Source organism: Prionailurus viverrinus, chromosome A3 (assembly GCF_022837055.1).
Source record: "Prionailurus viverrinus isolate Anna chromosome A3, UM_Priviv_1.0, whole genome shotgun sequence".
Classification (NCBI taxonomy): Eukaryota; Metazoa; Chordata; class Mammalia; order Carnivora; family Felidae; genus Prionailurus; species Prionailurus viverrinus.
In genome coordinates this window covers 24013574-24031634 of record NC_062563.1, presented here as the reverse complement: position 1 = coordinate 24031634, position 18061 = coordinate 24013574, and the positions used below count along the sequence as shown (strand labels likewise).

The window sequence follows — 18061 nt, the reverse complement described above, 5'->3', positions numbered from 1 at the left end:
CAGGGATGGCGGAGCCCATCACAGCAGACTCAGACAGCAGAATTCAGAGTAGGGCTGCAGGAAAGGCCAGGCATAGGGCAGGCTCAGCTGGGCTCTGGCTGGCACCTCTCAAGGCTCTGATTCCATCTCAGTGGATGCCTTGGGTTCAGGGGTAGGATCTAAGACAGAGATCCTAAAAGCTGAAGAATGAAGGGCTCTCCTGCTGATGAGCTATAGAAACCAGAACAGGCTTTTTCTAGAATTCTGACAAAAGAAGGAAACCCAAGAAGAATCTGGGTTAGAAACTGGATAGATCTTAAGATCTCCTGAAGTGGTAAAATGAATCAAGAGAAAGAACTGGCTTCTAACCTTAACTTCTATTACTCAACCTCTCTGGCCTCAGTTTTCTTACCTATAGAATGGGTGAATAATCCTTGCCCAGGTGTTCAGGAGGCAGAGCACCCAGGAGTAATGACGTTCTGCTATGGAGAACCATTCAATATGGCTGCTGTAACCTTCAATAGCTAAATCTATAACTGACGAAATCAGATACCACTCTATACCAATTTCCTAGGTAGACAAGCAGTAGACAAGTAGTTGGTGCCAAACATTTTTAAAAGGGATGTTTCACTTAAACCCTCCACTGCTTCAGTATTTCTATACCTTTTTAAATGTTCTATACATATGCTTTGTGTTTTGGGAGAAAAACTTAAAACTTAGAAAATGCTATCCACGAACTTAATTTTTTTTTTCTGCAAGCTCAAGTGGAATTCTGTTTTCAACACAAACTTTGTGAGAGTGCAGATACAAAACATTGATCACAGCAAAGCTGCTCTGACTGAGGCAGGGGTGGGGACCCAGAGCCTTGCCCACCTAGCCTCTTCTTCAACCCTTGGGATACCTCAGCAGAATTCTAGGGTTCAAAATGTGAAGATTACTGGTCCCTGTGGTCTCTGCTGTCCCTTCTAGCTCTGCAAGCCTCTGACTCTGACTGTTCCTCCCTAATGATCCTTTCTTCTCTTACCAGCATTCACAACTACACCCCAAAGGTGGGGGAGCTAGACACACGGAAAGCAATTCGCCAGGCTTTTGATGTGTGGCAGAAGGTGACCCCGCTGACCTTTGAAGAGGTGCCATATCATGAGATCAAAAGTGACCGGAAGGAGGCAGACATCATGATCTTCTTTGCTTCTGGTTTCCATGGCGACAGCTCCCCATTTGATGGAGAAGGGGGATTCCTGGCCCATGCCTACTTTCCTGGCCCAGGGATTGGAGGAGACACTCACTTTGATTCAGATGAGCCGTGGACACTAGGAAATGCCAACCATGATGGTAAGGCCATGAGGGGGACAGGGGGTCAGTCCTGGATTTTCAGGGAAAGAAGTCCTGAGGAAGAACTTGGGATGCCATAGATAAGCTTCCTGCCCTGTAACTTCATGTCCAAGAACTAAGAACCTAGGAGGGTGGGAACTGAGGTTTCTGGTCCCTCAAGACCAGGGCCCCGGAGTTGAGCCAGATCACTTAGTAAATGGTCTAAGGGGGCTGAGTCAAGAGGGAGGGGTCAGGCCATGAATAAGAAGATAAAGTAATGGATCAGAGGCTTGAGAAAAAGGTAAAAAAAGCCATTAAAGCTGAAAGTGGGGTGTGAAAGTGGTAGGCTCTGGCCTGATAGTGGCTTCAAAGGCCATCTTAAGAGATACCATTACTCTCTTTCCCTTATATCAACCTCATGGGTGAATAATAGGCCCCATAGTTACTCTAAAATCCTTGGTTAACTTGCTCCTCACCACTGTGACTCAATGAGTATTATATGGAACCAGAGTCAGTATTGTACAGTAATAGTAACAATACTCTTCAGGTTGCAAAAGCATTCTCCATCAGTGTTTACTCCTAAAGCACTTGCTTAGTAAGCAGGCAAGTATACATCATTATGCCCATTTTTACATTAAAAAAATTTTTTTTAATGTTTATTTATTTTTGAGAGAGAGAGTACAAGTGGGGGAGGGACAGGAAGAGGGGGACAGAGAATCTGAAGCAGGGTCAGTACTGACAGCAGAGAGCCCAATGCAGGGCTTGAACCCACAAACCGTGAGATCATGACCTGAGCCAAAGTCAGACACTCAACCAACTGAGCCACCCAGATGCCCCTCATTATGTCCATTTTTAAGATGAAAGGCTTCGGGCTGGAATGGCAAAGCTGGAAGTGGGTAGTTAGGGCTCAAACCACTGCTCAACAACCTGGCTGTGTGACTCTGGGCAAATGATTCACCCTCAATCTCCTCATATAAAAAATGAGGGACTGAGGGTGCCTGGGTGGCTCAGTCGGTTAAGCATCCAACTCTTGATTTTGGCTCAGGTCATGATCTCGCGGTTCGTGGGTTCAAGCCCCACACCGGGCTCTGCACTCACTGAGCCGAACCTGCTTGGGATTCTCTGTCTCCCTCTCTCTCTGCCCTTTCCTCCACTGGCTCTCTATTTCTCTCCCCCTAAGAATTAATAAACATTAAAAAAAAATAACATCTCTCTTTAAAAATAGCTAGCTAGCTAGCTAGCTAGCTAGATAAAAATGAGGGACTGGACTAGGTGATCTCTAAGCTCCCTTCCAACCCTAGTGTAACATGATACACAGCCTGGTGGCCTGGGGGGTGGGGGGTGGGGTGGCTCCAAACATTTTAAAAAAGACATGCTCTCTGCCTTCTAGTAGTCCACAGCTAAGTGGGGGGGGGCGGGGGGGGGGACAGTGTGTATATAAGTAACCCTGTCACAAAGCAGACTGTACTGAAGCTTGTAGCAAAAATACCAAGAAAATGCGGAGATGAGTGCGGAGGAGAAAGGGATAGAGGATTCTGGCTTTTAGGGAGAACAGATAATGATTAGCATGTTGATATCCTGAGATCCATGTCAAGTGCTTTCCACATACTATGTAGTATATATTTATTATTATGACCTCCATTTTATAGATAGGTAAACTGAGGTATGTAGAAACATTAAGTAGTCTATCTACAGTCCCATAGTTGGTGAAAGTAAGGCTTTGAACCTGGGTATTATGACTCCGAAACACATACTCTTTTTTTTTTTTTTTTTTTTTGAGTACCTATGCACCCAACGTGGGGCTCAGACTCCCAATCCTGAGATCAAGAGTTGCATGCTCTACTGACTGAACTAGCCAGACACCCCTGAAGCACATACTCTCAGCTACCAAGCTAAACTTTCATGGTTCTCAAATTGCAGGGCACACCAGAATCACCCAGAAATCTTTTTAGGGGCTCCTGGGTGGCTCAGTTGGTTAAGTGTCCGACTTCTGCTCAGGTCATGATCTCACGGTTTGTGAGTTCAAGCTCCACATCAGGCTCTGTGCTGAGAGCTCAGAGCCTGGAGCCTGCTTCAGATTCTGTGTCCCTCTCTCTCTCTGCTCCTCCCCTGCTTGCTCTCTCTCTCTCTCTCAAAAATGAATAAACATTTTTAAAAATTAAAAAAAATATATGTTTAAAAAAGCACATTCCAGGTTAGGGGAGGTTCTAGGCCCTTAACTTGCTATTCTGATTCTCTGATTCTGGGGTCAGGCTTGGGAATCTGCACTTGTTGTAATAAATTCTCCAGGCACTTCTGATATACGTGTTCCATCCCCCTTGAGAAACACTGTCTTTATCCTCAGAGTTTCCTTAACTTGCCTGATCATAAGAATCACCCGGGTTTCTTGTCATATATATAGATTCCCAAGGCCTACCCCTGGACACTCTGATTCTTAAGCGTAGGCAAGTTTGGGAAACACAGGGCATTCTTTTACTTAGGCTATGCTTCAGGCTGAGAGCACACTTGTATAGGCCTGTCTCCTCAGAGGCTGAGTCTGGTGTCTTTGGATGAGGACAGCCTCCTTGAGAACATTTCATATCATTGCATGCATGAATCAAGGATCGGCAACCCTTGGCTCATCTGTGAAAGGATGGTTCAGGAAGTGTTTTGGCCAAGGCTCAGCCTCTGCAAAGATACGAAACTGTCGCATTTCTCTTTGTCCCTTGCCCTCTTCAAATGTTGGTTCTCTTTCCTATCCAGCTCCATTTCCTCTGCCCTGGTATCCCTTTCCTTATGTCCTGAATGTGTTTCCTGGCTTTCTGAACACCTCTTCTTTCTCCCATGCTTATTCTTGAATCAGTGTCAACGAATGGCTGGCTGTGCTAACTGATAAAGTGCGAGGAAAAGAAACTAACATTTTTGAGCCCTGTTACGTGCCAGGCAGGGACTGTTAGCTGGCAAGATTTCAGTTATAGCCCTGATAGAGACAAATGAATTCTTAAAGGAATCTTGGCCAGAGGAGGCACTGGGAAGATACTCTTAACAACCCGGCCCTCCTCTTCCCAGCTCTGAGGTTTGTTCTGCCCGAAAGCACTCCTTGCTGTTGGGGACCTTGGGCCCAGTCTCAAAGTCCCAAGAACTTCTGGGAGTGCACGTGGGAAGGAGCTGGGACCTGTGGATAGGCACAATCCTAGCATCCTCCCAGTCCTATCCCATCCCAATGAACATCTGCCAATTCTGATAGAGAGTCCAAGACGGCCAATGTCTTCTTTGGACAAGAGTTGGGACTTTTCTATGCTCTGGAAAGCTGAGCATGAACTGTTCAGATGTAGTTCCTAACTATGGCAATAGACCCCTGATGCAGCAGGTTGCCCTAGGACGGTTTCTGGAAGGAGATGAAAGGAACCAAGATTTATGGAGCACCTGTATATTATCTCGTTTAATTTTCACATAAATTCACTGAGGGAGTGGATGGAGCCTCCTGGGAACTTTGTGTTTATTGGCTCTCTTCTCTCTTCTAAATTTCCATTATGGAAAACTTCAAACTCACAAAAGAAGAGAAAATGATAATATGAACCCCCAGGCACCCATCCCCTTGCTTCAGCAATTACCAACATGATGTCACTGCTATTTCATCTACTCTCCCCCTGCCACTTGTATTTTTTGGCTGATGTATTTTAAAGAAAATCCTTGGCACAATATCATTTCATCTGTAAATACTTTAGGACATAGCCCTAACAGATTATTTTTTTTCTTCCAAATTTTTATCTAAATTCTAGTTAGTTAACATACAGTGTAATATTGGTTTCAGAAGTAGAATTTAGTGATTCATCACTTACACACAACACCCAGTGCTCATCACAAGTGCCCTCCATAATGCCCATCACCTATCTAGCCCATCTCCCTCCATCAACCCTTAGTCTGTTCTCTATCATTAAGAGTCTCTTATGGTTTGCTTCTCTCTCTCTCTCTCTCTTCCCCTTCCCATATGTTCATCTGTTTTGTTTCCTAAATTATACCTATGAGTGAAAACATGGTTGTCTTTCTCTTACTGACTTATTTCGCTTAGCATAATATACTCTAGCTCCATCCACATTGTTGCAAATGGCAAGCTTTCATTCTCTTTGATGGCTGAGTAATATTCCACTGCGTGTGTGTGTGTGTGTGTGTGTGTGTATATATACACACACACATACACATACACACATATATACATATATACACACATATATACATATACATACACACATATATGTATATACATACATATATATACATACATACATATATGTATACACACACACACACACATATATACACACTACATCTTCTTTATCCATTCTTCAGTGGGTGGATACTTAGGCTCTTTCCATAGTTTGGCTATTATTGATAGTGCTGCTATAAACATCAGGGTGCATGTACTCCTTCAAATCTTCTCATAGATTATTTTCTTTCAAAAAATTCTTTTTATATATTTTAGAGAGACAGAGAGCACAAGCAGGGGAGAGGGGCAGAAAGAGAGAGAGAGAGAGAGAGAGAGAGAGAGAGAGAGAATCTTAAGCAGGCTCCATGTTCAGCGAGGAGCCTGACACAGGGATTGATCCCACAACCCTGGGATCATGACCTAAGCCAAAATCAAGAGTTAGACACTCAGCCAACTGAGTCACCCAGGCACCCCAAATAGATTATTTTTAACACAACCACAAAACCATTATCAAACCCAACAAAATTAACAATAATTTCTTAAAATCCAATTCCTGTTTGTATTCATTTCCCAAAATCGCCTCAAAAATGTCCCTTCCAGCTGTTTGCTTGCATCAAGATCCAGACAATATCCACACATCCTGCATGGGTGACATGTTTCTTACGCTGTTTTCACTTACAATAGTCAGCTCGCTTCCCCACCCCCAACCCCGCCAATATTTGTTGAAAAAACTGTCACTTGTCCACAGTACACTCATTTGGCTTGATGAAATTCAGATTCACTTTTAACACGTCTCCCTTCTTCATATATCCTGAATATTGGTAATTAGTCCTATAGACCTGACTAAATTCACATTTTGGCAAGAGCTTCTGGAGTGGTTGGGTCCTCCCTTCTGCATCACGTTAGAAAGCACATATGATATAGGCTGCCCCACTGTTAGTGATGCTGAGGGTGAGTGCTTGGCTCAGGTGTGTCAGCCTGAGCCAATCACTATAAAATTCACTTGAGGGAACTTAATTTAAAAAACAAAAAATGTTGCCTAAGTCCTAACCCAAAACTCCTGAATCAGAAGCTCCTCCACCTATGTGTTTAAAAGGCTCTCCTAGAGAACCACTGCATTATAAGGGTGTAAGGGTGATCCTGATTCTCCACGTCATTGGAGTCTGTGTGAAGGGCAGTCTGGCCCACCATACCTTCCAGCTGGCTTCAGGGGCTGCTTCCAGGCACCTTCTGTCCTCATCTCTTTTCAAGGAGTCCAACAGTGATGTCTGAGTTCACTAAGCTCTGATGAGAAGGAAGCCCAGCCCTGAGAAAGGTGACAAGACAGGAAGCGTCATTGAGACCAGCCCTTCACAGAGTAGAGTTCTTCTGCAATCACGTCTGTGACTCTCCCCCGACCCTGGGAGCTAGACCAGGCAGGGATCATAATATCCCTTTAACAGATGAGGAATGTAAAGTTCCGTGTGGTTATAAAAACTCACATAGTAAGTGGCAGAGCCAGGTATGTACCCAGGACTCTGAATTTTTAGTAATCGCCCCAGGTGATTATGCTGCAGGTGGTCCAAGAACCACACCTGGAAAAATACTGAATGTTTGGCACTGTTCCATCCTGGCTGCACAAAGCTTGCCCTCGAGGAGCTCACACCCCTGGAGCGGAAGAGAGAGTGTGCTGGTGGCTGTAACGTATGGTGGAAAGTGATCAGTGCCATAAAGATGGTTCAGATAAACTGCTGGGAGGGTAGAGGAGGAATCACTCACTGCCAGTGGGGGAAATCAAGGAAGTCTTTCTGGAAAATGTGGCACTGAGCTGAACTTTGAAGGAGTAAGGCTATTCTGGGTAGAGGGGACAGCACTGGCAAAAGAATGGAGGCAAAAGGAAATGTTATAGCCTTTGGGGGGCTGGAGGGCTTGATGAGATGGGACTGATCAAGTATGGAGGTTCCACGGGAAGGAAACGAAGCAGAGATAGTTGAGTAAGAGTTTTGGGTACCTGCTAGGAGACCCCTGCTGGGACTTGAGCTCCCAGCCCACAGGAACACTCCCTATTGGGGATGTTGGTCCCCTCACATACCTCAATGTGACCCTGCTAATTAATAGTGATCTGTAGTTCTGTGCCAGGAGGCAGATGTGAGCACTTTGCCTACCTTGCCCCATTAATTTCACCCTCATTCTTAGAATGCAGGTACCGTTATTCCCTGCATTTTACAGAAGAAGAGATTTAAAATGTCACACTGCTGCAACATGGCAGAGCTGGGATTCATGTCCTTCTGGCTCCCTCAGACCGCACTTCTGACTACTCTGCTTCCTTGTTTCTCACCCTCTTGGAGAGTGAAGACCCTAACAGCCACCTGCCTATTAAGCACTGGGATATTCTCCATCCTTCTGCCTTCCTAGCATTCTGCCCTCTCTAGCTCCAGGGAGTTCTTCTGCCCTTCCCTGTCCTTCCATCTCCCCAGAGCAGCCCCCACTTAGCAGGTCTCTTGGGCTTCTGTGCAACAGGATGCCAGTTCCCCCAGTTCTTTTCTGCTTTTTGGTCCCTGGAATAAACCCACAGTCCCTTTTCCTTCAAGGGCTTACTCCTATTCTCTGCAGGGATCCAGGCACAGAGGCTACAGAGTAACAGACACAGGCTGAGGACAAAGGTTTAGAGTCTTGCCAAGTACTCAGAGCGCTGCTCCCTGGTTCCCAGTGGAGATCCCTGTGGATGCCCCCTGAGGAAGAGCCTGGTCAGCAGACAAGAGGCCCGAACAGCTTGTGAAGGTGGAAGAATAGGCCAGGAGGCAGAGCTAGGCAGGACCAGCCCCCAGGAAGCAGAGCTGCCTTCCGCTGGCTCTAGCAGCCGCCTTTGTTTGGGATAGAGCTGAGAGATGAGCTCACCCTTCCCCGGTGCCAGAGGAACCAGGACCCGAGGAAGGAACTGGGGGTGGCCTGGCCTCCTCCTGCCAGCTTGCCCTTCCCCAGCAGAAGGCCAGCCCCAGGCTCTTGGCCAACCTTGCACTGATCTTGCCCATCCCCATTTTGCTGAAGACACGGGTGGTGTCAGCAGAGCGGCAGGCATGCTTGCGTCGGGGTCTGCCCCATAAGGCTCTTCTCTCTTCCGAGACCGTAGCCAAAATGGCCAGAGACAATCCTCAGTCCCATCTGATTCTCATGGGTCCCTCAGTTGGGCTGGGCTGGGCAACTTTGCCAGTGACACCAGAGCCAAAGTAGGCACTAGGACTCCTGACCACCTCCTGGGTCCCTGGTAGCCTCCCCTGCACTCGGAACCGACAGGAATGAGCTGTAGCATGCCTTAGGGCAGGGCAATGAGAGGCAGAGCTCAAATGCCAAAGGTCAAGGCAAGCAAGAGTTTTCAAATGGACAGACAGGTCAGGACTATCAGTATGACAGCCTGCCCAACTCCCTGTCTCTTGTGTTTCTTTCCCAAAGCTGGGGTTACTTAATCCCCCCAAAGTCGGGCCTTGCTCTGTCCCAGGCCCAATCCAGAGGCTCAGAGGAGTTGGCTTAAGAAAATCTGGTAGCTGGAACCCCACTGGCCTTATGCTTCCTTTCTGGTCGATGGGCTTGTTCCAGGCACCAAGCTTCCATCTGATGTCTGGTAACAACAGCTCCTGTGCAGTGCCACACCCTTCACACATATTACCTCATCCAATCCTCACATAACCCTATGAAGGGGGTACGATCTCCCCGTTTTACAAATGAAGATATTGAAGATTAGAAGGTAGACCTTCTGGCCAAGTTCACAAAGCTGGAAACGAAGGAGGTCTATCTGGCTCAGGGGCCCACGCTCATGACCACTGTGCCATGTTGCTGCCTCAGCTTCGCGCTCGGGATCCCGTGTCCCACTTTCGGCACCTGGACTTTGTTGTTTTCGCTCGCATTTGAGTCCCTGCCTTGATCTTGGCCGAGGTTCAGTTGTTTCAGAACTAAGGTCTTGCTGGACTGAGAGCCGCCTCACGATCAGGGCCCTGCCTGCCCCTGGACCTCCTGACACTGACTGCCAGCCTGCCACCCCCAGACCTCCCCTCTGCTCATCGTACTCCCTGCCCTGGCTTTGCCCTTTTCATCTCTCACCCAGACCCTTCTACCTTCTTCCCAAAAGCGCACGGAAGCCCTGCTTCTGGTCTCCTTCCCCTCTCAGCCCTCCTCAGCGCGGAGCAGCCAGAGTGACTCATCATGTCACCACCCCCACTCCTGCCCTAAACCCCCCACTGGCCAAGAAGCCAATCCAAATTCCTTTGCGTGGCATCACAGAACCCCACTTGCCAGCCTGGCTGACCTCATCTCTCTCTGCCCTCCCCTCCTGCTTTGTTCTAGAGCCAAGTGGAATGAGCCTGCTTGTCCCTGGATCTTGTTTTTAGCGTTCCCTCTGTCAGGAATGCCACCCCCACCCCTCCCTCTCCTACCCTCTGAATCCATTCTCCTAACTTCTTATCTTTCAAGACTTGAGGTAAACTTCACCATTATGAAGCTTTCCCTGCACATCTTCCTTCAAGTTTAAATCACTCCTCGCTTCTCAGAATCCTCACTCCACCCTTACAGACTTCTATTAAAGCACCTGGAACATTAATCTCACTTATTTTGTTTCTCTCTCCAAATCCCCCACTATACCGAGAGTTCTGAAAGGCAGGACTGTGTATGATTTCTCCAGCACAGGGTCTGGCACAAAGCCTATGCTCAGTGTTGGCTGAAGCAATGGGTTGACTGATACCTAAGTGGGTGCCCTGGGCACCTCCCCACTCCCCTCTCCACAGGGAATGACCTCTTCCTGGTGGCTGTGCACGAGCTGGGCCATGCGCTAGGACTGGAGCACTCCAACGACCCCAGCGCCATCATGGCGCCCTTCTACCAGTACATGGAGACACACAACTTCAAACTGCCTCAGGATGATCTCCAGGGCATCCAGAAGATCTACGGTGTGTGGCAGGGGAGAGGGGGCTGCTGCTCCTTCTTAAGGGCTGGGCTGTGACTAGCTGCCTGAGTGGGTTGTTTTCTTAAGCAAGAAAAAAGGAGAGGCTATGCTGATATTTTGATAAGATATAAAAGGCCTGCTACCATGCCTCCCTCCCAGTTCTCTGTTCACACTGGTAATGCAAAGGTCTTGTTTTGGTCAAGTCAGTTGAGATGGGAAGACCAGTTTGCTTGAGCAAATGTATGTCAGCATAGCCCAGGCCGCCTCAGCCCCTGGGCTATGAAGCACAGGAGGAGGGCCCCTTCTGGAGGCCTTGATGACCTCAGAGAGCAGATGGCCCCAACCAGAACCCTGGAGGATGGGCGGGATCTCCATAAGTGAGGCAGTGGAGGACTGGACAGGGGAGGTAGGGACCAAGGTGTTTTGAAAGTAGAATGGACAGGATTTGCTGATAGATCCAACATGGGGGTGAGGGTCAAGGACAACACCAAGATTTCTGGCTTTTCTAATTGTGGGGCAATAGGATTTACCAGTCTGTTGCTCAGAGAGCTGGGCTGGGATATTGATTTGGAATCTTAGGTGTCCAATCTATAGCCACTGGCCACATGTGACTATTGAAATTTGAATTTATATTAATTAGAATTAAATAAAATTAAATTTTCAGTTCCTCTGTCACACTAACAACTAGTCACGCATTTCAAGTGCTCAGTAGCCACAAATGGCTGGAGGCTACTGTATTGGACAGTGCTAATATAGAACATTTCTGTCATCACAGAACATCCTATTGGACAGCTCCAACATAGAGGGTCTTTAAAGCCATGAACCTGGGCACCTCCCCACTCCCCTCTCTACAGGGAATCAAGATCACTTAAGGTAGTGATCTGTGACTAGGGGGCTCATTGGAATTACCTTGGAATTTCCATTTTAAAAATGCTCTCATTGTCAGAGATTGGCTTCTCTTTGGTCTGGGGTGTCTTCTGAGCATCATGAGTTTTAAAAGCTCTCCCAGTGACCCTAATATGCAACCCAAGGGAGAAAATTGACATAGGGACAAAAGTAGAGAGAACACCCAGGAGCACTCCAACCTTTAGGGTAGGGTGGGTGAGGAAAGGCTGCCAGCAAAGGAAGTGGAGAAGGAACAGCCCATAAAGTAGAAGGAAAACCAAGACAGAACAGGGGCCTGGAAAAGTGCTCCTATGATCTTCCTACTCAAAGTGTGGGCCTCAGACCAGGAACACTGGCATCACCTAATAGCCTGAAGAAATGCAGAATTGCAAGCCGCCCCCCCGACCCCCCGCCCAGACCCTCTGAGTCATAATCCCCATTTTATTAAGATCCCTGGATCTTGATATGCACATCAAAGTTTGAGTCGGTAACCCTGGGGTTTGGCAACATGAAGGTCATTGGAGATCTTGACAGAGCAGCTTCAGTAGGTGACAGGGCAGAGGCTGTCCTGGAGTGGGATAAGGAACGAAGGGGAGAAAGTGAGGCTGGCATGTGTAGAGGGAGCAGAGAATGATGGTATGGGACACTGAGCCCAAGAAAGGACATGTTCTCTCTTATAACAGGAGAGAAGAAGAGAAGATATCAGATTCGGGGGTGGAAAGATGAGAGTTCCCATTTAATGACTATTTTCATCTGTTTTCTCAAAGATTGGGAAGTAAAAAGTGGGAGAGGGAACAGGAGGCTGGAGGGTGACAGACCTCAGCTGCCAGGATGATGATGAAGCAATGACAGCGGGAGGCAGGGAATGGCTGACCCTGTCTAAGATACAGCCCCTCTCTGCAGGACCCCCAGCTGAGCCCCTGGAGCCCACCAGACCCCTCCCCACGCTCCCCGTCCGCAGGATCCACTCACCAAGTGAGAGGAAACATGAGCGCCAGCCCAGGCCACCTCGGCCGCCCCTCGGGGACCGGCCGTCCACACCGGGCGCCAAACCCAACATCTGTGATGGCAACTTCAACACAGTGGCACTCTTCCGAGGCGAGATGTTTGTGTTTAAGGTAGGGCCAGTCAACTGGTGACACCCAGATGGTCCTCTCCCACTTGCTCCCCCTCTGTGGAGCAGGAGAAGGCTACTGCTCTGGGATTAGGCCCGCTTTGGGCCTGGACAGGAGTTGGCCCAGTGGCCAGGACTTGGGGTCCCTTTCTGGTGCTGCCGGGCAAATTGACTTGTTTCTAAGAGGAGGTGGGTAGACTGGTGATCTTATACCTTCCCAGGGGTTAATGCTGGGGGAAAGTTCTGGAGACCTGCTGGTCAGCGACTTTGAGCAAGTCGTCTCCCTTCTCTGGACCTCAGTGTCTCCATCTGAAAGTGGGGTCATTCCCTTAATGAAGGGTGTATGAAGACTAAATGAGTGCATGGCCATGAAGATAGCAGCTTGGAGTAGGGGCTGACATGGCAATGGCAGAGTCTGTCTCCAGATCCTGCCAGGACTGAGAAGCTGGGACTGAGGGATGCCTGATAGAAAGCTGGCCAGGCTACATCTTGTCACTTGTCCTGGTCCTATCACATTGACCACGGGCTGACTGGGTGGCAGCACGTTTGGTTGGTATGCTACAGGTTGGGTTACCAGGGAAGTGGACTCTGAGACAGTGTTGAGAATGCAGGATTTTGATTAAAAAGTACCTTTGGGATCAACATCTGTGGGTAGGAGGGAAGGAAGTAAGACTGGGCAGAAGGAGAATATAAGCAGCAACTAGGACCATTGCAGAGTCGCCTACCCCTACAGGGAGTTCTATAGCTAGCATGGCCCATCAGAGTCATCCCACACAGGGCCCCAAATAGCTGGCACTTTGTACCTCCTGCTTCATTCAGTCATTGGATGAGAAGGGGCATGACCTTGGGGGAGCTTGCTGAAGCCGAGGCCATCCCCAGAGAGGCCAGCAGTTGAAAACAGCCTGCTGACCACATTGCGGGCCGCCAGGGCAACAAGCCCTCCACGGAAAGGGGTCTGGTCAGGGTGTCTCCATCACACTGGGTGGCTGTGCGGGGCTGCTCCATTCCCCTCAGGGAGCTCTCCCAGCAAGTTTGAGGACTGAGCAAGAATCAGGTGACACGGGTCAGCACTGATCCTGCCTCTCACAGAGTGGCTCTAGGAAAGTCACTGGCCTTACTTAAGATTCTGTATATCTTGGGACAACTGGGTGGCTCAGTTGGTTAAGCATCCAACTTTGGCTCAGGTCGTGGTCTTGTGGCTCGTGGGTTCGAGCCCAGCATCAGGCTTATAGCACAGAGCCTGGAGCCTGCTTCGGATTCTGTGTATCCCTCTCTCTCTGTCCCTCCCCTGTTCGTGGTCTGTCTCTGTCTCTCACTTTCAAAAAAAAAAAAAAAAGACTCTGTATATATCAAATCTACTTCATAGACTTGCGCAAGTCAAACTAAAGTTTTAAAAACAACATGAAAGTGCTTTGTAAAACACCTTGAAAAAAACGTTTCTAGTTTTTGTACCATCTTTTACAAATCACATTCATTCTGATCCCCCCACTCAACGGTTCCTAGGCAAGTCTGGGTTTTATCATCTCCATTTATTTTATTTTAGTTTTTTAATTTGAGAGAGAGAGCACATGAGCAGGGGAAAGGGGCAGAGGGAGAGTGAGAATCCCAAGCAGGCTCTGTGCTCAGCATGGAGCCCCATGTGGGACTCGGTTATGACCCTGGGATCATGACCTAAGTCAAATCAAGAGTCGGATGCTCAAATGACTGAGCCATCCAGGTGCCCCTTTTATCATCCCCATTTACACTGAGGGTCCTGGTAGGTTACAGGCCTTGCACAGATTGCCTACCAGCCAAGGGCTGTACTGGCACAAGACACTAGTTTGAAGAAGAGGGCTTTCATCAGATTCTTGACCTACTGAGCTGCCATTTATTTAACATCAACCATGTGCCCTGTGCTGTTCTAGGTACTTTACCTATTACCTCTCCTCTGATCCCCAACATTACCCCCATTTGTAGGTGAGGTGCTTGCAGTACTGTGCCCACGGTCATGCAGTGCTAAGTGAAGTAAATTCACGCCCAGGTCTCGAGGGATTCCCACAGCTTGCTTCCCAGGGTTCTCGCCCTGCTGGATGGAGCCAGAGGGTGAGGAGGGCATTCTGCTCAGGTTCAGTGGCCAGCCTTGTGAGTGGCCCACTGATGTCAGTGACTCTCTGCTGCCCTCATGTGGCCACTACAGGCCCCTGGCACCATCCCTTCCAGCTCCTCCCCACCTCATCCCTGCACCAGGCCAGTCTGCTGTCTGTCTCATAGCCCCTTGGACAGCAAGAACCTTCAGGAGGCTTATATGAAGAGAGTTAATGGGCATCCTGTCTTCCTCAGGGCATTGGAAGCTAGATGTGATAGACAGACATCACGGAGGGTTGCAAGGCTGGGCCCAGGGGAAGCTTTGGGGTTATTTGGGCTTGAGCCCCAAGGCTGAGATCCTAAGTTAAGGCAGGGCCTGCTATGCTTCTTTCTCCTCCCCTTACCCCCCAGGATCGCTGGTTCTGGCGCCTGCGCAATAACCGGGTACAAGAGGGCTACCCCATGCAGATTGAGCAGTTCTGGAAGGGCCTGCCTGCCCGCATAGATGCAGCCTATGAAAGGGCTGATGGAAGATTTGTCTTCTTCAAAGGTAATATAGCCTGTGCTAAGAGAACTGTGACAGTTCCCTGCCCTTTCTGGGACCCCCTTTCCCCATCTGTACACTGGAAGTGGCGGGGTGAGAAGCAGATGCCCTCCAAGAGCCCCTCTAGCCCTAACAGAGACACTGACTTCTGACAGAACTAATCCCTGCAGGCAGGCCAAGCACAGTCCAGGGGAATCAAGTCATGAAGTAATTGTTGAGGGTCTGTATGTTCCCAGGTTTATGGGACGACAAGGCTCACCCACGTCCAGGTACAGTGCTCCATGGAAGGCCATCCCATCAGTTCTGTAAGAGTTGGTTGGGAGGAGGTCACACTGGCTGGAGAGGTCAGGGAAGGAGCCAGGGGAGCTAGCATGTATGGCATGCCCACCCAGGGCTGGGTTGCTTCGCTTCAATTATCTTGAGATGGGCCCAGCCTCAGAAGGATAAGATACAGATAATTAGTGAGAAGTGAGGAAGGCAGTCCAAGAGGAAGGGACAGCATGGGTAATAAAGTAGTGTGGGGATATGCATGTACGTTGGAAAAGCTTAGAAGACCCACTGGACAGCCATGGAGGCCCACCTTGGAGAGCGGTGAACAGTGACCTAGAAGGGAGAGTGAGGGAGAGTCCTAAGGAGCCTTGGTTGCCAGGCCAGAATGCAGTCTTGACCCATTAGAGAAACACTGGTGTCCACTGGGTGTTTGTGAGCAGCAGAGAGCCAGAGGGCAGGCAGCAATCCAATAGAGCAGAGGTAGGGAGGCTATTTCGGAGTCGGTTGCTGGAGGGGAGGGAGCGAGTCAACAAGGCCCACACCAGGGAGGACCAGTGAGGCCAGAGATGGACAGCTAAAAGATGCAAAAGGCTTCCTGAGAGGCTGAACATGGAGGGGAGAAGGAAAGAGAGGGTCAAAAGTGATGCCAGGTTTCTTGCTGGGGAACCGGGGGGCAGAAAGGTGAGGAGGGAGGGAGCACACTGTGGAGGTAGTGACGAATTCCAGAAAGCAGACCTGGAAATGCCCAGAGGCTGGTGTACACTGGGTCAGGGCTCCTAGGTCTGGGGCTCAGGTCCAGTGGGAGTGGCTGTGAGCCCTCAGAGTTGGGTGTCACTGGTGGAAGGTGGGGAGTACTAAGGCATGCAAAGCCACAGGAGTGGCTGAGGAAGCCTGAGAGAGAGTTAAGGAGCAATTCACATGAACGAACAGAGGGTGCGGCACGGAGGCTGGGCAGCATGGGGCTGGTTGCCCAAGATCTGCAGTGACTGGCTTCTGGCTTCTTGCCCCCATGCTCTGCCAGGGCCAAGGAGCCTCAGTCTCCCAGAAAGGCTGTCAATCAGGCCTTGCACTGTTTCCCCCGACACTGTGGCTCTGTGAATGACTTCAGTCCTAGCAAAAGATGGACAAGTGGCACCAGCCACAACCTCTGGCATTGAGTGACTGGGAAAGGCTGATCCTGGGTTTCTCTTGGCTACAGGTGACAAGTACTGGGTATTTAAGGAGGTGACGGTGGAGCCTGGGTACCCCCACAGCCTGGGGGAGCTGGGGAGCTGTCTGCCCCGAGAAGGCATTGACACAGCTCTGCGCTGGGAACCTGTGGGCAAGACCTACTTTTTCAAAGGCGAACGGTACTGGCGCTACAGCGAGGAGCGGCGGGCCACGGACCCTGGCTACCCCAAGCCCATCACTGTGTGGAAGGGCATCCCACAGGCTCCCCAGGGGGCCTTCATCAGCAAGGAAGGATGTACGTAAGGGCCTGGCTGGGTGGGGAGTAGCCCGATTTTATGTAGGTCCCAACAGGGCCCATGGGCATACTCTCAGGGTATCCAAGTTTGAGAAACGGTGTCTAATGGTAAGGACAACTGCCTCACATCTACCCATGTTCACACAGTAAATTAATTCTCTTACCAGCTACCAAGCCAGGCTCTCAACTGCAGAGATGACTCACATTTGAGAGATGTTTTCATAGACTGACTTCACTCTTTCAGACAGCATTTCTCAAATAGTGGACCTCAGATGTACTCTAGGGCTTCCTCGAGTTATCAAATCTGAAAGGCAATGATGGATACAGGTGCTTTCAAAGGTGTTTTTTTTTTGTTGTTGTTGTTGTTTTTTTTTTTTTTTTAAACAAGGCTTGAGGGCAGGAAGATGGAAAGAGAAGCCTTTTTTATTTATGAGACATTTTCTAAGCTCCTCCTAGAGGCCAGGCTGGGAGCTTCCCAGCAGACTAGAAGCTTCTCAAGAAGAGGGGCTGGGTGTTGCCAGGTGCAGGAATCCATGAATGTTTGTTAAATACATTTCCCGTGATCTGGTCAAAAATACAGACTCTGGAGGCTGGCTGACTTCACATCCCGCCTCCACCACTTACTATGAGTTTGAGCAAACCATTTAAGTTTTCTATGTCTTCATCTATCAGATGGGGATAATAATGGTACCTACCTCATTGGGATTTGTAAGAATAAGGTAAATTAAGTAGAGCACTTAGACCAATGCCTAGCACATGATCCATGCCATGTGAGACTTAGCTGCTATCATCATCATCATCATCTTGTTGGTGTGTTTTAGTTTTTGTAGAATGACAGGTGTCATCCATTCCCTCCACAATGATTACTGAGAGCCAAGTTTTGTGGGAGAGCTGGGGAAGGAGCAGAGAATAAGACTTGCATTGCATCCCTGGCTCCCATTCTAGAGGCAGAAAACAACTAAGGTGGCAGCAAATGTTCTAAGGGAAAGAAATGCAGCCGAAGAGCTATGGTGGGGGTGGGGGTGGGGGGTGCTGGGGAGGGCCCGTTAGAGAGGGTTCGTCAGGAAGGGCTCTCTAAGGAGATGTCACTGGTAAGAAAGCCAAAAGTCCCGGGGGAAGAGCTGCTACTGATGGCTCTCCTGTGTACCTGATGCTTTACACACATGGTCTTGCTTTCTGGGAGCCTCAGAGACAAGTGACATCAAGGACTTTGGCCAATGAAAGTCCCAGAGTGGGGAGCCAACCAATAGGAGAGTCTGAGTTGCTTTGCTGTCTGTACACTGTCTGAGCCATGAAGGCTGTTGCTGGGAGCCTGGTGTGGCTGCCCAGCC

At 49.1% G+C, this 18061-nt stretch overlaps 1 protein-coding gene and 1 long non-coding RNA gene across 6 annotated transcripts in view; one reads left to right on the top strand and one right to left on the bottom strand.

Annotated features, from left to right (window-relative positions):
• The window catches only part of LOC125161752 (uncharacterized), an 86632-nt gene extending 69617 nt beyond the window's left edge, over positions 1–17015 (bottom strand). Inside the window, exons 1-2 of the long non-coding RNA XR_007150738.1 lie at positions 16895–17015; positions 6670–6782 (exon numbers count right to left, since the gene is read on the bottom strand). This is a non-coding gene — a long non-coding RNA (uncharacterized LOC125161752). The remainder of the gene's footprint in view (positions 1–6669; positions 6783–16894) is intronic.
• Positions 1–18061, top strand: part of MMP24 (matrix metallopeptidase 24) — a 73600-nt gene that overhangs the window by 52543 nt on the left and 2996 nt on the right. For all 5 annotated transcript variants that reach the window (XM_047851785.1, XM_047851782.1, XM_047851784.1 and 2 more), the window contains 5 exons: positions 1007–1311; positions 10231–10392; positions 12177–12391; positions 14863–15001; positions 16464–16730. In XM_047851785.1, the coding sequence (XP_047707741.1) occupies positions 1007–1311; positions 10231–10392; positions 12177–12391; positions 14863–15001; positions 16464–16730 (1088 nt within the window). The remainder of the gene's footprint in view (positions 1–1006; positions 1312–10230; positions 10393–12176; positions 12392–14862; positions 15002–16463; positions 16731–18061) is intronic.